We start from the raw sequence: 17,696 nt of genomic DNA on the forward strand, positions 1-17,696 counted from the left end.
GCTGCTGCTGACACCGTTGGTCCCTCTGGGGACCAGGCAGGACGTTTCACTAGAAGGGTGCTACTACAGCAGGGGACTAAGAGATGAGAAGCCATACTTGCCACCTGAAGAATTCTTTAAAGTTTGAGTATTTGCGTAACACGGACCAAACCTGCACCTTGATGTTCCATTTCCGAAAGTCACACTTTAAGTTAAAAAGTTCTGGGGGCGCCTGGGTGGCTCAGTCGGTTGAGCGTCCGACTTCGGCTCAGGTCACGATCTCGCGTTCCGTGAGTTCGAGCCCCACGTCAGGCTCTGGTCTGATGGCTCAGAGCCTGGAGCCTGCTTCCGATTCTGTGTCTCCCTCTCTCTCTGCCCCTCCCCCATTCATGCTCTGTCTCTCTCTGTCTCAAAAATAAATAAATGTTAAAAAAAAAAAAAAAAAAAAAAAGTTCTGTTCTGTGGGCGCCTGGGTGGCTGAGATGGTTAAGTGACTTTGGCTCAGGTCATGATCTTGCGGTTCATGAATTTGAGCCCTACGTCGGGCTCTGTGCTGTCAGTGCAGAGCCCACTTCGGATCTTCTGTCTGTCTCTCTCTGTCCCTTCTCCACTCACACTCTCTCTAGTTCGAAAATAAACATTAAAAAAAAAAAAAAAAAGTTCTGTTCTGCAAATCTCCATATATCAACAGATACTGTAGAATTTATATCATGGTATCATGGTATCTTCTTAAAAAGAAGAGAAAAAACAGTTCTTCATAGGAGGGGGTTTTTCTTGTTTTTTTGGCATCTTAAATGTCAATGATCACAAAAACTTCTGGCTTCTCTTCATTATAGACCTGCATTGCTGAGTACGTTATTGCCTTGACTTCAGTGCCCTAAAGTTGGGGTTAGGGAAAAAACAAATAGGAAAAAATGAAAATCAAACTCAGGATCAGTAACTCTACAACAATAGGCAGAAAGGCCAAATTTTACTATTATTCTGAAAAACTAAAAACTCACGTGATACAAGCAGTTATTTGTACAGCATTGTACAGTCATCTGGTAAAAATGAGAAGCCACATGTGCACAGGGAAAGAGCGCTGACTGGGAGGTAAGAGATGAAGCTCTAATCCTGGCTTTGTTTCCACCTGGATAAGGAGGCTGGCTGACCTCTCCAGCATCCCCTTTTTCATTTACCAAGTGGACTGAGTCAAGGAGCCCAAAGCTTTCCTACGGTCTGGCTCAGAGCTCCTTCTCGGGACCTCCTCCTTATAGTCTAACCTGGGGCCTAGGAACACAGACCCCTCTCCTCCTCAGCTGCCAACTCACTTTACTTCCTGGGTTCTCTCTCCACATGTTTCTGATACATGACAATCCCCCCTCGCCTGCCCTGGTTTAAAACCACAGGATTAGATGTTCTCTTGGTTCCTTCCCATTCTAGAAAAGAATCTACAATAATTCTTTGCAGCACAAAACATAGCCAGCAATAGGCAACTGGCATTTGCTAGCTCTATGGCACAAAAGAAATCTGAACGTTTCCCAGATGGATCTGAATGGCACCCACCTTTGCTTTTTTCCCTCTGCCACAATCACCCGGTGAAACCACAACCTAAATCAAATTCAACTTTCTGCCTACGGCAGCACACACCATACTAAGTGGTGTCACTTTAAATCACATCCACAATCTCAAAAGGGCACTCAGCACTGACTAGTCATCCTACATTTGCCACTAAATTCCCTTGCTCAGTCTCTGAAACAATTACTTTCCATCTTCACCTCTAGGATTCCTCCCTCATTCTCACCCTCACACCAGGCCTCCTAGAGAAAACAGGAGCAATCAGCAAGAAGTGACTTATCTTCTCCATCCGTACTCACGTTAGCCTTTCCTCCTATTACAATGAACAGCCCGTCCCTGCTCCTATCAGAAGATCAGCTCCTGTACCTGAACACACCACCCCACACCCCCCTTTACCAAAACGTAAGGTCTTTGTTCTGAAATTATTCTCTTCCTCTCCAGCATGATCAGTTTGCCCCAAGTTCCTAGATCACTTCCACACAGCCTACGCTGGTGCTACAAACCTTGTAGCTAAAACAAGACACACACACACACACACACAAACTCCTCCCTTTCCAACCGCATTCCCCTCTGGCTAGTACTGTTCTATTTGTTCCCCTTTTCAAACTCTTCAAAAGAACTGTCTCAATACATTGCCTCCACTTTCCTATCTTTCATTCTCTCTTTGACCCATGTATCTTTCCACTGATTAGTAAACCCATGGATAATTCTCAATCCTCATCTTACGCAACCTCTGAGCGGTCTCAAGATCATTAGATATCTGGCTTTAGGGCACCCCCTCTTCTTTTGCTCCCTTTCATGAGGTTCTCCTTGTCTTTTACTTTTTGGCTTTGTCTCTTCCAAACTTAGTACCCCAGGGCTCAGTCCCCTCTATACTCTCTCTTATCTATACTCCCTCCGACATAATCTCATCTAATCCTATGGCTATAGATATCCTCTGCTCAGTGGTGGCTCCCAGATTTATGTTTGCAGAGATAGCTATCTCCTGAACAAGACATCCTATAGGCAAATGCCTATTATGAGACATTTCCATTTAGATGTCTAATATATACCTCACACATAAGATGTTCAAAAGAAAATTCCACGTGTCATTTGTATTGTAATTCACATGCTCCCTTCTAGCGGTTTCTCTCTTTTTAAGCTTCTCTCCCGAAGTTCCCTCATCAGGCTTCATTTCATTATGTTGTGCTTGAAGAAATGATACTGTAGCTACTAGAAGCAACCAGGACTTCCCAGTCACCCTCAACTAATTTAGGTCTCTTTGGCCTAAACACAAGGGTCAGCAACCTGCAAATCACAGGGCAAACCCAGGCTGCCACCTGGTTTTGTATAGTCCTACCACCTAAGAATGGTTTTTACATGTCTAAGTGGTTGGGGGGGGGGGGGGGGAACCACAAAAGAATACCTCATGACATTTGAAAACGATATGAAATTGAAATTTCAATGTCCATGAAGTTTTATTGGGATACAACCACATTCATTCGTTTATGTATTGTCTATGGTGGCTATAGTGATACAATAAAGGAGCTAAATATTGTTCTTCTATCACTCTTGTTCCACAAAGCTTTAAACATTATCTAGCCCTTTACAGAAAAAATTTGCCTCCCCCTATTCCTATATACAGATTTGACTGGTATAGAGTGGAGTCATACAGGTTGGCAAATACAGAATCCGGAGAAGCACAGAAAGTAGAAGGTACTTTAGAGAACATTCAGTCTAAAACCTTCATCACAGGAAGAGATACAGAAGCTTGAAAAGGCAAAGGGACTTTTAAATCCCATAAAAATCTGTAACAAACCTGACCCTGGAGCCCAAGTGCTGACTCCTAATCCACCAAATCAGATGTGTGGAATCAGCGCTTAAACATAACATGGTCAGGGAAGCCTGAGGAAAACTTACCACTTACTTCACACCAATTTATTAGAACTCACTAAAGTTTACTGGCATATACTAACTTTATGGTAAGAAAGTAGAAAATGTTCTTAATGGCTGGATTTAAACATACCTGAGGGTGCTTGGACAATGAAAATTCTTCTCCCCACCTTGAGAAGGAAAATTAAAACATGATTTAGACTTCCAGGATTTAATACCTGTTCTCCCTTTACATATGTTAAAATAAATCTTATAAATGTGGTTAAGATATGAGAAGGCCAAAAGAGATGGGAGGGATAAGGGGCTTTAAATTTCAGTTTGAGGGGCACCTGGGTGGCTCAGTCAGTTAAGCGTCCAACTTCGACTCGGGTCATGATCTTGTGGGTCGTGAGTTAGAGCCGCGCGTTTGGCTCTGTGCTGACAGCCTAGAGCATGAAGCCTAGAGACTGTTTGTAGTTCTGCGTCTCCCTCTCTGCCCCTGTGTCTCCCTCTCTCTGCCCCTCCCCCACTCATGCACCTGCGCTCTCTCTCAAAAATAAGCATTAAAAAATGTTTTTAATAGGGGCACCTGGGTGGCTCAGTCAGTTGAGCAGCCAACTTCGGCTCAGGTCATGATCTCACGGTCAGTGAGTTCAAGCCCCGCATCAGGCTCTGTGCTGACAGCTCAGAGCCTGGAGCCTGCTTCAGCTTCTGTGTCTCCCTCTCTCTCTGCCCCTCCCCTGCTCATGCTTTGTCTCTTTCTCAAAAATAAATAAACATTAAAAAAAAGTTTTTAATAAATAAATACAGCCGCATGTTCAAAATTTTCACTGTACCCAAGGCTATACAATGATTTAAATACTATCTCCCACTGGAGAAAGTAGGCCTGAGTATCACAGAGGCAAAATACTACATTCTGTAATATGCTCTTATTTTATAACTTTTGAGAAAATGTCCATGGTCTGTGCATAGAAGGCCCTAGAAGGGTACTTTCCTAGAACACGGGATAAGTATCTTCTCTCCCTTCAAGATGAATGTGGCTAGAGATCACAGTTGGAGAAGCAGTATTGGTAGTAAAAAGAACAAAGTTTTAAATTTCTGTTCAACCATTTATTAGCTAAATACCCTTGGATAAGGCTGATTCCATACCCATTAAAAAAAAAAAAAAAAAAAAAAAAAAAGGAGGGAGAAGAATAAAAGACCTCACTTTACAAAAAGAAAAAAGAAATGAATCAAATTCAACATGAAGTGGAAAAAATAGGCTTTACATAGAAATAACCTAAAAGAGGGGAGCCTGGGTGACTCAGCTGGTTGAGTATACGGCTCTTGATTTCAGCTCAGTTCATGATCACACGACTGTGGGACTGAGCCCTACATGGGGTTCACACTGAGCATGGAGCCTGCTTACGATTCTCTCTCTCTGCCCCTCTACCCTACTCACACTCTCTCTAAAATAAATCTTAAAAACCAAACCAAACCAAACCAAACCAAACCAAACCAAACAAACCAGGGGTGCCTGGGTGGCTCAGTTGGTTAAGCGTCTGACTTCGGCTCAGGTCATGATCACAGTTCGTGGGTTCGAGTCCTGCACTGGGCTCTGCTGTACTGACAGCTCAGAGCCTGGAGTCTGCTTCAGATTCTGTGTCTCCCTCTCTTTCTGTCCCTCCTGGGCTTGCACTCTCTCTCTCTCTCAATAATAAATAAACATAAAAAAAAAATCAATAAATTGGGAATCAGGTTTAAGAACCAAAATTAACTCTGTTCTGACACATTTCTGGTCTTCCAAAGCTGAGGACCAAAGCCCTTGCTCCTAGGGTTCACAAAGCTTAATCTGCAGAGGCCCACTGGGCTGCAATGGGACCTCTGACTTAACATTTCTGTCTTCCTGCCCAGTACGTTCAGTGAAGAATATAATTTTAACATCTTTCAAGGCTTGTTACTTAAAAAGATCTTCAAAACATACCCAATTGACCGTAATTTGAAATTTCTTTGATCGATATGAAGTACCTTCACTTCCTAAAGAGGAAAAGAAAATTTAATTTCAAAAAATGTTCATAATAGACCATCTACTAAAACATGTCTAATAACTGTCAAAACACTATGTTGTATACCTGAAACTGACATAATATTGTATGTCAGTTATACTTTAATTAACAAAAATATGTCTAGGTTGTCCCCTTTCCTAGAAAATAACAATGTACAACTTCCCTGACGCAAAGAAAATTAAAATGTTAACTAAAGTAGAACAACAAACTAAATATATTTCAAGGAAATAAGGTTTTTTTCTTATATAGTGAAGAGAAACGTTCTTGAAAAACGTACACTCTAGGGGCGCCTGGGTGGCGCAGTCGGTTAAGCGTCCGACTTCAGCCAGGTCACGATCTCACGGTCCGTGAGTTCGAGCCCCGCGTCAGGCTCTGGGCTGATGGCTCAGAGCCTGGAGCCTGTTTCCGATTCTGTGTCTCCCTCTCTCTCTGTCCCTCCCCCGTTCATGCTCTGTCTCTCTCTGTCCCAAAAATAAATAAACGTTGAAAAAAAAAAAAAAAAAAAAGAAAAACGTACACTCTAAAAACAGGAGTCAAAAACTTTCTCTGTAAAATAGAATAGAATGATACAGGATTTCAATCATTCTTGGCCCATTTTTAACTAACACTGTAGGCTCTTGAACTCTGCAGGACAAGGGACCATTTAGAAGAGTGTATGTAGCATAGCTGGGAAGGGAGAGAATGGAGTGATTATGGAAGCAAGGAAGCAAGGTGCTGTGTGTTAGGTAACAGTGATGTTGAGATAGATTCCCTTCTAGAGGCTGAAGGCAACAGGCAATCTCCATTTGATTTTCCTTTTTCATGTTAAGGAAAACTGACAGCAATTTTTAAATTTAGGCCAACATGGCAGAGTTGCAAAATTTCACAAGGGACAAAGGAACATATGGATGGACATAAATATAGCTCAAACTAGGGAGACATAAAAAGTGTGGGTGAAGACAGCAGGTGCATTCTTATCACACAATCCTGATTAGTGACAAGTATATGGTAAGAGATCTGAATATTACAAGATGCATATACATAGGCAAAGGCAGATTAACCAAGGAGTCCCTGTTTTCTACAAATCAGTATCATCTTAGGATCTGTATGGCTTGGTTTTGCATCACACATTCTATTCTCAATCATTTGTTCTCTTAAAATCTGAACTAGAACCCGTTTGCTCAGTAAAAAAGAAAAACCGTTGCTTACCCGGGGTATGAAGAATTCGTCAGCACTGAACTTATAAAGCCACTCATCCAAAAAGTGAAACAGAAGAGACTCTAAGTCATCTCCTACACAGGATCAAGAAGAACCGTGACAGTATGATGTTTAATGATTCTCCTCTCTAAAAACTTGTTTGAATTTCAAAGTGTAATGAATTTCTTAGGCTAGCCGAAAAGAGGAAGAACAAGCTCATAATTAATTTAGTTGTTCTTATTGTGAAAATATACTGAAATCATGTACAACACTGCACATCTGCATAACAATTTCTTCCCTGAAAACAAATTGGTTACCTTGGGTTTCTACTTCTAGTGTTTGGAGGGGCTCCACAGTCCCAGTATCTGTCATGTAACCAAACATGGCCATTGCACATTGCTCAAATGCTTCCTCCAGAGTATCTCCCCACGCATGTAACCTAAAGAAATACATTTATGCCCTGTGTAATAAAATTCAAGACAGCAAGAGAGAAAACTTGACAGCAAAGTCAAAATAAAATTAGCATGGTAAATACAAAACCAAAGGCAGCAATCAATTTAATGGCACAGAAACTGGGTTCTTTTAAACCATCATTTTCATGTTGTAAAGGAACGAAAATAGGAAGAGAAAATTAAAATTAGGGACATCAAGGGGCATCTAGGTGGTTCAGTTGGTTAAGTGTCCAACTCTTGATCTCAGCTCAGGTCATGATCTCACAGTTTGTGGGTCTGAGCCCCACGTCAGGCTCTGTGCTGACAGAGAGGATTCTCCCTCTCCCTCGCTGTCTGTCCCTCCCTGGGTTGTGTGTGCATCTGTGTGCACATTCTCTCTCCCTCCCTCACAAAATAAATACACTTTAAAAAATAAATAGATAAATAATAAAATAAAATTAGGGACATCGAGATTAAAACATCGGACTTCCTATTTAAGAACATGATTTCAAAGACATAAATTGCAGGTATACTCACTGGACATCTGCCGTATGATCCAAATCTGAGGGAGAGAGGGGAAAACACATATGTCATTGAACTTGACTTGCAAGTCACAAGAAACTCTAGTTCATTATTAAGAATATTATCCTTCTGTGGTGCCTGGATGGCTCAGTCAGTTGAGCATCCAACTCTGTTTCAGGTCATGATCTCACGGGGTTCAAGAGTTCGAGCCCCCCTCAGGCTCACTGCTGTCAGCACAGGCACGCTTCAGATCCTGTCTCCCTCTCTCTCTGCCCCTCCTCTTCTTGCTCTCTCTTTCAAAAATAAATAAATTACTGAAAAAAAAAAAAAAGTAGGGGCGCCCAGGTGGCTCAGTCGGTTAAGTGTCCGACTTCAGCTCAGGTCATGATCTCACGGTTCACTGAGTTGGGAGCCCCGTGTCGGACTCTCTGCTGTCAGCGTAGAGCCCGCTTCAGATCCTCTGTCTCCCTCTCTGTGCCCCTACATTCGTGCTTTCTCTCTCTCTCTCAAAAGTAAACAAACATTAAAAAATTTTAAAAAAGTAAACTCAACACGATGTTTATGAGCTTCTTCCTGATTATCCCCAAAGAAACACCTGAAAGCAACACCTGCTACTACAGCAAACTCCCACTGGATCTGTTTATCCCAACATTTCAGTCTACTCTTCACTGGTAGCATGACTTCTGTCAGTTCTTCCTACTTAGATCATTGAATATTCAGGCTAGAAGGAAGCCTTGCAGCTCATTTAATATAATTCCCTCACGGACAGGAAGAATACTGGGGCACCTGGCTGGCTCAATCTGTAGAGCGCGTGACTTCTTGACCTTGGGTTGTGAGTTTGAGACCATGTTGGGTGTAGAGATTACTTTAAAAAATTTTTTAAAAAGAAGAAGAAACCTGAAATCCAAAGAGATCGTGGGACTTGTTAAAGACTACTGTTGTTTAGAGGCAAAGTTGGGCCTAGAATTGAGACGTCCTGAGTGCCAGTGTAGTAGATTTTGTACCATAACACATAGTTTTCTGGTGACACTCAAGGCTCAAATTCTTCTCCAAGTCACTCAAAAATATTCCTGTGGACTTAATATGTTTTAGGCACCAGAGATGACCAGCAGAGATGATAAAGAAGTTAAAAGAAAATGACAGGTATTAACCTTAGAGTAATGAAAGCATGTGTCCAGAATGCTCACAGCAGTGGATTCCCCAAAATGAAAAACCGAAAGTTCACCGATAAGGGAACAGATAAAGATGCAATGCAATACTACTCAGCGATAAAATGGTGTGGCTTACTGGGGCACCTGGATGGCTCAGTTCCTTAAGAATCCAACTCTTGGTTTTGGGTCAGGCCATGATCTCATGGTTCATGGGTCTGAGCTCCGCGACAGGCCCTGCGCTCACGGCAAGAAGCCTTTTTAGGATTCTCTCCCTTCCTCTCTCTCTGTCCTCCCTCCCCCCTCCGCTTGCACTCTCTCTCTCTCAAAAATTAATAAATGAACATTTTTTTTAAAATGGTGTGATCTACTGACTCATGCATTAACATGAATCTCAAAAACATTAAGTGAAAACTGCAGAACTCTCAGCATGTAACACCTCTATCCAAACTCCTCTGTGACAAGAGTGATCAAACTTTAGCACAGCTGGACTTCTAGCAGCATAAGCCTAGTTCCGAGGATCACCCTGGCCCCAAAGCATTAGATTACCTGCCGGGGAAAGCGCTACACAGACAGGAGAATTTATTGTTCATTCCAACCAAAACCTAACAATAGGCCCTTAACCTCCCTTTCTTAAAGCATTTACTATAAAGGGCTTACAACTGTGAATATTTATCTCTTACAACTCAGCAGGGTCCTTCTCAAGGACTCCAGAGCCACTCCTTTGAAATGTAATCAGCATAAAGGACTCCTGGTCTCAGTGGGAGGATCGAATCCTAACTTCCGTAACTGCCTGCTACCAAATCCTGCAGGCCTAATCGAATTTATGCAGACTGTTTGTAATTTTTCACTTCTCTGAATCTATGAGGCCCCTGCTCTCCCCTCTTCTCCATTCTCCCTTTAAAAGGCCCCATCACCTCTGCAAAATTTGGAATGGAGTTCAGTTCTTTCTTTTACTATAATTACTGAAAAAAAGTCATTCACCACTTTAACGTCCGGCTGTGTTTATCTTTGATACTAAGTGAAGAAGCCAGGCATAAAAGAATCTATACTGTGTGAAACTTTAAAATAGGCAAAATTATGCTCTGGTAATAGAAATCCAAACTGCCTCAAAGTAAGGACATGGCGGGGGGGGGGGAGGCTTATAGGAAAAAAAGCAAAAGGGAACTTTCTAGGGTGATGGAAATGTTCTACAATCCAATGTATAATACACTCCAATGATAAATGGATGTATATGTTTATCAAAACTTATCAGACTCTACACTTAAGATCTGAGCACTTCTACCATATGTAAATTATATCTCCATTTTAAAAAACAATTTGAAAGAACAATGACAGATTACTATAGGCCAGCAGTTCTCAAATTTTTGGTCTTAGGAACCCTTTACTCAAATATTATTGAAGATCCCAAAAAGGTTTGATTTATATGTGTTGTATCTGTCCATGTTAACCATACTAGAAATTTTAACGAAAAAAACGTTTAAATACTTATTAATTCATTTAAAAATAACAAAATTGGGGCACATGGCTGGCTCAGTCAGTAGAACATGTGACCCTTGATCTCAGGATTGAGTTCTAGCCCAACATTGGGTATAGAGATTACTTAAAAATAAAATCTTTAGAAAATAGTAATAATTAATAAAAAACAAAGCCATTTCACTAAACATAAATTGCATACCTTTATAAAAAATAACCATATTTCCCCAAAACTTTAGTGAGAAGAGTGGCACCATTTAGGTAAGTATTTTGAATGTCTTTCAATGTGTTGCAACATATTGATTTAGTTGAAATATGTACATAAAATCAACCTCACATATATGTAGGAGAAAAAGGGAGGAGTATCTTAATAGCTTTTCACAAAACTATATATAATCTTCCATGATGCTATACCGAAACTAGAAACATGCAATGTGGAATTTGAAGCTGTTATAATGAATTTTCATACTCTGTAACATTAAAATCCATTAACTCTATCTTGTGCCTAGAACGGATCTTATCTGTGCCTGATGGTATAACACCAAAGCACTGGTCTTTTGAAAAAATATTAGTTCATTGATTTATACAGGTAATGTTGACACATTTAATTATATGAAGTGAAATTACATATATACGTATATTTGTTAATATCACCACCAATCTCATCAGAAAGATCTTTTAGTACTAGGAAACTGTCAAGCTCATGATGACAGACACAAGTTTTCCAAAATTCGAATTTCACTCAAATACTTGAATTTTATCATTGCCAACAAATATTGTGTTCTTTTCCTTGAAGTGTTTTAAAGAAATTATCTGCCAAATACCCCTAACTGAATAACACCACTACATCTTTCAGTCATTCTTTGGAGGAAAACAAAGGGGGGGGGGGTCTTCCATGACAACAAAACCAAAACAAAAAACCAGCTCACAACTCAATTACACAAGTTCTTTTCCTCAAGGTAATCATCAATACCTTGACAAGCAACAGAAACACTGTATGCACATTTCCCATTTTGTTTCACAGAACATTAAAAAGGCATGTACTCACTGGTCAAGATTTAATTAAACTGACAGACCTTACTGATTCATCAAGGACATCTCTAAGTGAAAATGATTTTTTCTTTTAACCTTAGGTACATAGTGGTTAAGGACTAAAATGATTACCAGTACAGTTTGGTGTTGCCTCAATTTGTGCTAAGGGGACAGCAGGTGTACCTACCAATGCTTTTGCACCATCAGCACAAATACCAACACAGTGAAAGAGCAAGTATCTCAGTATTATTGCAAAAGTAGTTTTAGTCATCACAGATCCTCTGAAAGGGTCTGGGGAACCCCAGGGGTCCAAGGGTCACACTTTGAGAACTGAAACATAGGAGAGACTAGGAAATCAACTTAACTTGGACTGAATTCCCAAAGGAAACAAGACTTAACATTCTAAGTGCCAAAAGACTAAGGGGTGCTCTGTACGTGTTTGCTCATTCTCTTATTTCCAATTTTTGTTCAATGCATGATACACAACAGGTGTTCAATCATATTGCTGAATGAATCAATAAGATGACAACTACACTGTTGTCTACACAGTCTTAAAGGAAAAAACAGGGCTACAGGAAAAGCTTGGGGAGAGATTTGGGGGTGGTCTATGGAAAGAAATGAAGCTGGGAGAAAATACAGACTTATCTCACATGACATCAATTCAAAGACCGTACAAAATGTTGCCAAGTAGAATCCAGTATGACCAAGTGGGATTTATTCCTGGAATGCACGGATTCAGTTATTAGGAAATAGATTAATGTAATTCATATATGATCCTCTCCATAGATACAATCATGAAACATATTATAAAAATATTAACAGGATTTTTGGGCAAAAAGTTTTTTCTGTACAACAAATTAAAAAGTTAAACTATTTTTCTTCTCTCATCCTTTTTAATGCTTATTTTGAGAGAGAGAGAGAGAGAGAGAGAGAGAGGGGACGTGTGCAGGGGGAGGGGCAGAGAGAGAGAGAAAGAGAATCCTAAGCAGGCTCCCAGCACAGAGCCCAACACAGCGCTCCATCCCACAAATGGGGAGATCATGATCTGAACCAAAATCAAGAGTCGGACGCTTAACCAACTGAGCCACCTAGGAGCCCCTTTTCTCTCATTCTTAATTGCTATATTTACTGAATGTTTCTGTGGTGTAATAAAAATATATATTTGGCCTTTGTCCCTGGTTTCTGGCAAAGCTCCTAAAACCCTTGGATTCTCCTGAGTGATAAGAGTGTTTGTTATTCATTAATTATTACCTTCTGTCCACACCTGAATCTATGCTATGGTGGTGACTCAGGGTAGGGTCTCTAGATAGCCTTAGAATGGGGCAGTCACCAGGAAGATCATGATTAAAGAGTGGGAACTTCCAGCCCCACCCCCTCACCACCAGGTGTGAGTGCCTGGCCTGTGGAGGGTGGAGCAGGAGACTGAGTTATAGACTCTTAAAGAGATTTGGAGAACATCCCATTGGTGAGCTCATCCATGTGCTAGGAGGACGACAAGCCCAGAGGGGGCATGGAAGCTCCAGACCCTCTCCCCATACCTTGCTCTATGCATGGCATCCGTCTGGTTGTTCCTCAGTTGGATCCCCTATAATAAACTGGTAAACCTAAGTAAAGCATGGTTACCTGAGTTCTGTGAATTGTTCTAGCAAATTATTGAACTTGAGCCCAAGGAGGAGCGGGAGGAGAATGCATGGGAACACCAGAATTTGCAACTGGTTAGGCAGAAGTGTGGGTAGCTTGGGTACCCCATTTGGGGCTGCCATATGAAGTGGAAGCAGTCTTGTGCAATTCAGCCCTTAAACTGTGGGGTCTGTGTTAATTCCAGGGAGTTAGGATCAGAACAGAATTGAATTGACTGATACCCAAGTTGGCGTCAGAGAACTGGAAAACTGCCTGATGTGGAGAAACCACACACTTGATGTCAGAAGTGGTATTAGAGGAAAGAAAACAGAGTTTTATAATGCATATATTTTTATAACACAGTTGAACACACAAAATTCAAAGTGTACAATGAAAAAAATTTGGATACTCTTGGGTATCAACTGAAAATTATACTAACTATAAGGGAATACTATAAGGAGGCAGGGTAAATAATTACACAACTCAGCAGCTTTCACAATTATAGTCAATAACAGGATAGACAAGAGGTGATATCAGGGCAGAAAAGATCATTTACATCAGAAACAAAAAAGGTGTGGGGGCCTGGCTGACTCAGTGAGTAGAGCACGTGACTCCTGATCTCAGGGTCATGAGTTTGAGTCCCACAATGGCAAAGACATTACTGTAAAAAAAACAATAACAAAAACAAAACAACAGATGGGCGCCTGGGTGGCTCATTCAGTTAAGCATCCAACTCTTGACTTTGGCTCAGGTCATGATCTCCTGGTTTGTGGGATAGAGCCCCATGTCAGGCTCTGCACTGACAGCATGGAGCCTCCTTGGGATTCTCTCTCTCCTTCCCCTGCCCCACCCACACTCACTCGCTCTCTCTCTCTCATAATAAATAAATATTTTTTTAAAAAGGAAAAGAAACAAAAAAGATGAAATACCTAAAAATAACCTTCTCAGGATACACAAGATTTGAAAAATGGAAAGGCATACACCATTCCTCAAAAAAAAAAACTCCTAATATAAATATTAAAGTTTTAATTCTCCCTAAATTTATAATTAATATGATTGAGAAAATACCAATAGTATTTTTTATCTGTGGTTTATTTTATTTTTTAAAGTTTTTATTTATTTAAGTAATCTCTACATCCATTGTGGGGCTAGAACTCACAACACCAAGACCAAGAGTCACATGCTCTACCTACTGAGCCAGCCAGGTGCCCCTATCTGCAGTTTACTTTAAAATAAATGAAAAGGAGGTGAAAGGTAGCCAGAAATATGCCACTCAGGTATAAAGATTATTTTGAGTTGAAGACAAATGAGAGAAGATACAAAACTCTCTGCCCTCCCACTATATGTCTAAAACATAAATGTATAAAGGTGCTCCCCTTTGCCTATCAGCAAGGACAGAAATCAATCATTAAAGAAAACTCTAGACCCTTATCCACCCAGTCAGCACCAGAGGAATCTACATAATAAAGTTTCCTAACTAGCCCTCACCTTCCATTAGTTTTCTATATATTTATCATCCCACAATTGGCCGCCCCAGAAGTACAAAATGCTTTTCCTTTGTCTTGTCATTTCTCTACAAAATTACTGCTCCTGTTAAGACGCTATATAAGCTCAAGTTCTAACCAGCCCTTTGAGTTACTCATCACTGAATACTCCTATGTGAGGGGCACCTGGGTGATTCAGTCGGTTAAGCATCCGACTCTTGACTTCAGCTGTTTGGGAGTTTGAGCCCTACTTTGGGCTGGGCTGACCGTGCAGAGCCTGCTTGGGATTCTTTCTCTCTCCCTGCCCTTCCTCCACTCACTCACACACTCTCTCAAAATAATTTTAAAAATGTTTTTTAAGTTTATTTATTTTGAGAGAGACAGAGAGCAAAGGGGGCAGAGAGAGAGAATCCGAAGCAGGCTCTGCACTGCCAGCGCAGAGACTGATACAGGGTCAAACCCATGAACCGTGAGACCATGACCTGAGTCGAAACCACGAGTCAGACGCTCAACCGAGTGAACCATGCAAGCACCCCTCAAAATAAATAAACTTAAAAAAAAAATACTTCCAGTTGAATGTGCAACACATGTGTTTATAAGTTTGTTTTTTCTGATTTGTAGGGCCCCAGCCAATGTACCTATGATGGGTATAGAAGAAAGATTTTTTTCCTCCCCTACAGAGGTATAAGGGTACAGATAAAAAAAAGGTAAACCATTAACTGATCATTGCTGAAGCTGGGTGATGTGCAGATGGAAGTCATCATACTAGTTTTGTATATATTTACACATAGCTGATGTTTATCTACATATAGAAAAAAAAAAAAAAGCAAGAATGGCAGGAAAGGGGCCAGTAGTGAGGGGAGAGTGTCCTACAACATATTAAAAGATAGAATAGGGGCACCTCGGCGGCTTAGTCGGTTAAGCGTCTGACTCTTGATTTTGCCTCAGCATGATCTCGCTGTGAGTTTGAGCCCCAGTGTAGAGCCTACTTGGGATTCTCTCTCTATCTCTCTCTCTCAAAATAAATAAACATAAAAAACCAAAACAAACAGGCAAAGCTAATCTATGATGTTAAAAAAGTTAGGTTAAATGGGGGGCACCTGGCTGGCTCAATTGGTGGCATGGGCAACTCTTGAGATCTCAGGGTTGTGAATTCGAGTCCTATGTTGTGTGTAGAGATTTCTTAAAAATAAAATCTTTAAAAAAAAGTCAGGATAATGGGAGCAGTGAGGAGGGCAGTGGTGATTGGAAAGGGGCATAAGACAGGATGCTGTAATATTGTTTATCCACATGGTTATTAGGTATACAGGTGTATTCAGTGTGTGAACATTCACTTATGGTATGTGCAGTCTTCTGTATATTATACTTCAATGTAAGTTTGCATTTCCAGGGGCGCCTGGCTGGCTCAGTTGGTAGAGCATGCCACTCTTGAACTCAGGGTGGTGAGTTCAAGCCCCACACTGGGCACAGAGCTTACTTAAATTAAAAAAAAAAAAAAGTTTTCATTTCCAAATGTACAAGAAAACACAGAATTGTTTTACAATCTTAGAGTGGACAAAGCCTTCCTAAGTATGATTACCCCGAAGTCATAAAAAGGGTTAATAAATTTCACTACATAAAAATAAATTTCTGCAGAGTAAAATAAGACCAACAATCGAATAGAAAAATGGGTTCAAAATATGAATATACACATCCCAGAAGAGGACATACAAATAGCTCCAAACATACTTAAGTATGTTCAACTTCACTTATAATAAGAAAAATGCTGGGGCGCCTGGGTGGTTCAGTTGGTTGAGCATCCGACTTCAGCTCAGGTCATGATCTTGTGTTCCTGAATATGAGCCCCATGTCTGGCTCTGTGCTGACAGCTCAGAGCCTGAAGCCTGCTTCGGATTCTGTGTCTGCCTGTCTCTCTGCCCCTGTACCGCTCATATTCTGTCTCTCAAAAAATAAATAAATGTTAAAAAAATCAAAATGCAACTAATATCACAAAATATTTAAATTGGAAAAGACAAAGTATGGTAATGCAGTAAATGGGCAGAAGTGTGAGGACTAAAGCACGCTCACATAATGACAAGAGTATAAACTGTTACAACATCACTGGAGATCAATTTAGCAAAAACTGTTAAAGTTAAAAATGCACATATCTTGGGGTGCCTGGGTGGCTCAGTCTATTGAGCGTGGGACTCCTGATTTTGGCGCAGGTCATGATCTCGCGGTTCATGGGACTGAGCCCCAACATGAGGCTGATAGGGCAGAGCCTGCCTGGGATTCTCTGCCTCCCTCCAAAATAAATAAATAAAAATTTTAAAAATGCACATATCCTTTGACAAAGCAACGTAACTTCGGAAATTTACAGATACACTTGCACACGTGCAAAACAAAGGATGCACAAGTATATTCACTGCTCTAACCATCCCACTGTTGGGAGATACGTAGGGGAGACAACCCCGCAAACGCTTAGAAATATGGTTATCTTTAGAATACACTGATAAAATTCCCACAAGATAAATGTGACTAGGTATATGTAGAAAGAGTTCAAAAGACTGTAGACGCAGCAGCCAGTTCCCGACTCTCAGACCAGGTGAGTTTATTCTCCAGCATCCCCCGGACTCGTACCTACAATACAGGGCGAAATGGGATCACGCCTGAAGCACCTAATGGGGTAAAGCAAGAGAGGCCAGAAGACCTGGGCAGGGAAAGAGGGCATGAGAAAACTGAGCCACCTACTCACACTCGTACTTCCGAATGACTGGAGGATACTTGGCCTTGATTGCCTTCTGCTCTTCAGTCAAATTGTAATCTCGAATATCTTCCTCTTCCTGCGCCATAATTACAACCCTGGACACTCCACTTCCGCCCTTCATTAGCCGGACTTCAGCCCTGATTTACAACTTCCGCTCTAGACTCCGCCCCTTGGCACACACCCTTAAAGGACCGGGACTCCATTCTCCCAGATGTACTTATACCCTAAGACTCCTGGCCTAGGACCCGCCGGTGGAAGCACGTCTTTAATAGGCTTAGGCCCTATTTTCTGCGTTTGCTTCATCACTTCTAAGAACCCAAGAAACAAGTAAATTGGGGGACCTGGAAGTAGTAAGACACTTGAGCTAGACACTCCTATGCCTGAGTGGTAGACGTGTTTTCTTTCTGCCTCATTCCCAGAGTTGATAACTAGACCCGAAAGCATCCCAGATTTTTCATGTCAGTGCTCTGAAATTGTCGCGAGCGGAACAGCCTTTAAGAAAATGGCTGCCCCCTGTAGAGTGCGGACTAAACATCTCACGTGACACGGCGGGCGCCCTCCCACCAGCTCCGCGCGCGCGCAATCGAAGGAAGTCGGCTCACGGCCGAGTGGGGGCAGGGGAGGGGCGC

General features: G+C 41.3%; 1 protein-coding gene across 3 annotated transcripts; it reads right to left on the bottom strand.

Annotated features, from left to right (window-relative positions):
• Nucleotides 1–713: 713 nt before the first annotated feature.
• Nucleotides 714–17,614, bottom strand: ZBTB8OS (zinc finger and BTB domain containing 8 opposite strand). 3 transcript variants are annotated; one of them, XM_042949305.1, is made up of 7 exons: nt 17,056–17,606; nt 7,577–7,601; nt 6,926–7,047; nt 6,621–6,703; nt 5,351–5,403; nt 3,542–3,578; nt 714–856 (listed from the first exon to the last, which is right to left on the bottom strand). In XM_042949305.1, the coding sequence occupies exons 1-7, from the start codon at nt 17,186–17,188 to the stop codon at nt 770–772; spliced, it is 540 nt and encodes a 179-aa protein (XP_042805239.1). In that variant the 5' UTR covers nt 17,189–17,606; the 3' UTR covers nt 714–769. The 3 variants fall into 3 exon arrangements, with proteins under 3 accessions (XP_042805239.1, XP_042805241.1, XP_042805240.1); XM_042949307.1 differs by having other exon boundaries at nt 17,052–17,140; XM_042949306.1 differs by lacking the exon at nt 3,542–3,578 and having other exon boundaries at nt 17,056–17,614.
• Between the last annotated feature and the right edge of the window lie 82 nt (nt 17,615–17,696).

The sequence above is a fragment of the Panthera leo genome, chromosome C1 (assembly GCF_018350215.1).
Source record: "Panthera leo isolate Ple1 chromosome C1, P.leo_Ple1_pat1.1, whole genome shotgun sequence".
NCBI classification, from domain to species: Eukaryota; Metazoa; Chordata; class Mammalia; order Carnivora; family Felidae; genus Panthera; species Panthera leo.

Excerpts from the sequence above, each read along its gene's own strand:
- ZBTB8OS (XM_042949305.1), bottom strand. The coding sequence starts at position 17,188 with ATGAAGGGCGGAAGTGGAGTGTCCAGGGTTGTAATTATGGCGCAGGAA. Across the intron at positions 7,048-7,576 it reads GATCATACGGCAGATGTCCA|GTTACATGCGTGGGGAGATA; the intron begins GTGAGTATACCT and ends GTATTTCTTTAG. Across the intron at positions 857-3,541 it reads CATTGTCCAAGCACCCTCAG|GGCACTGAAGTCAAGGCAAT; the intron begins GTATGTTTAAAT and ends CCCCAACTTTAG.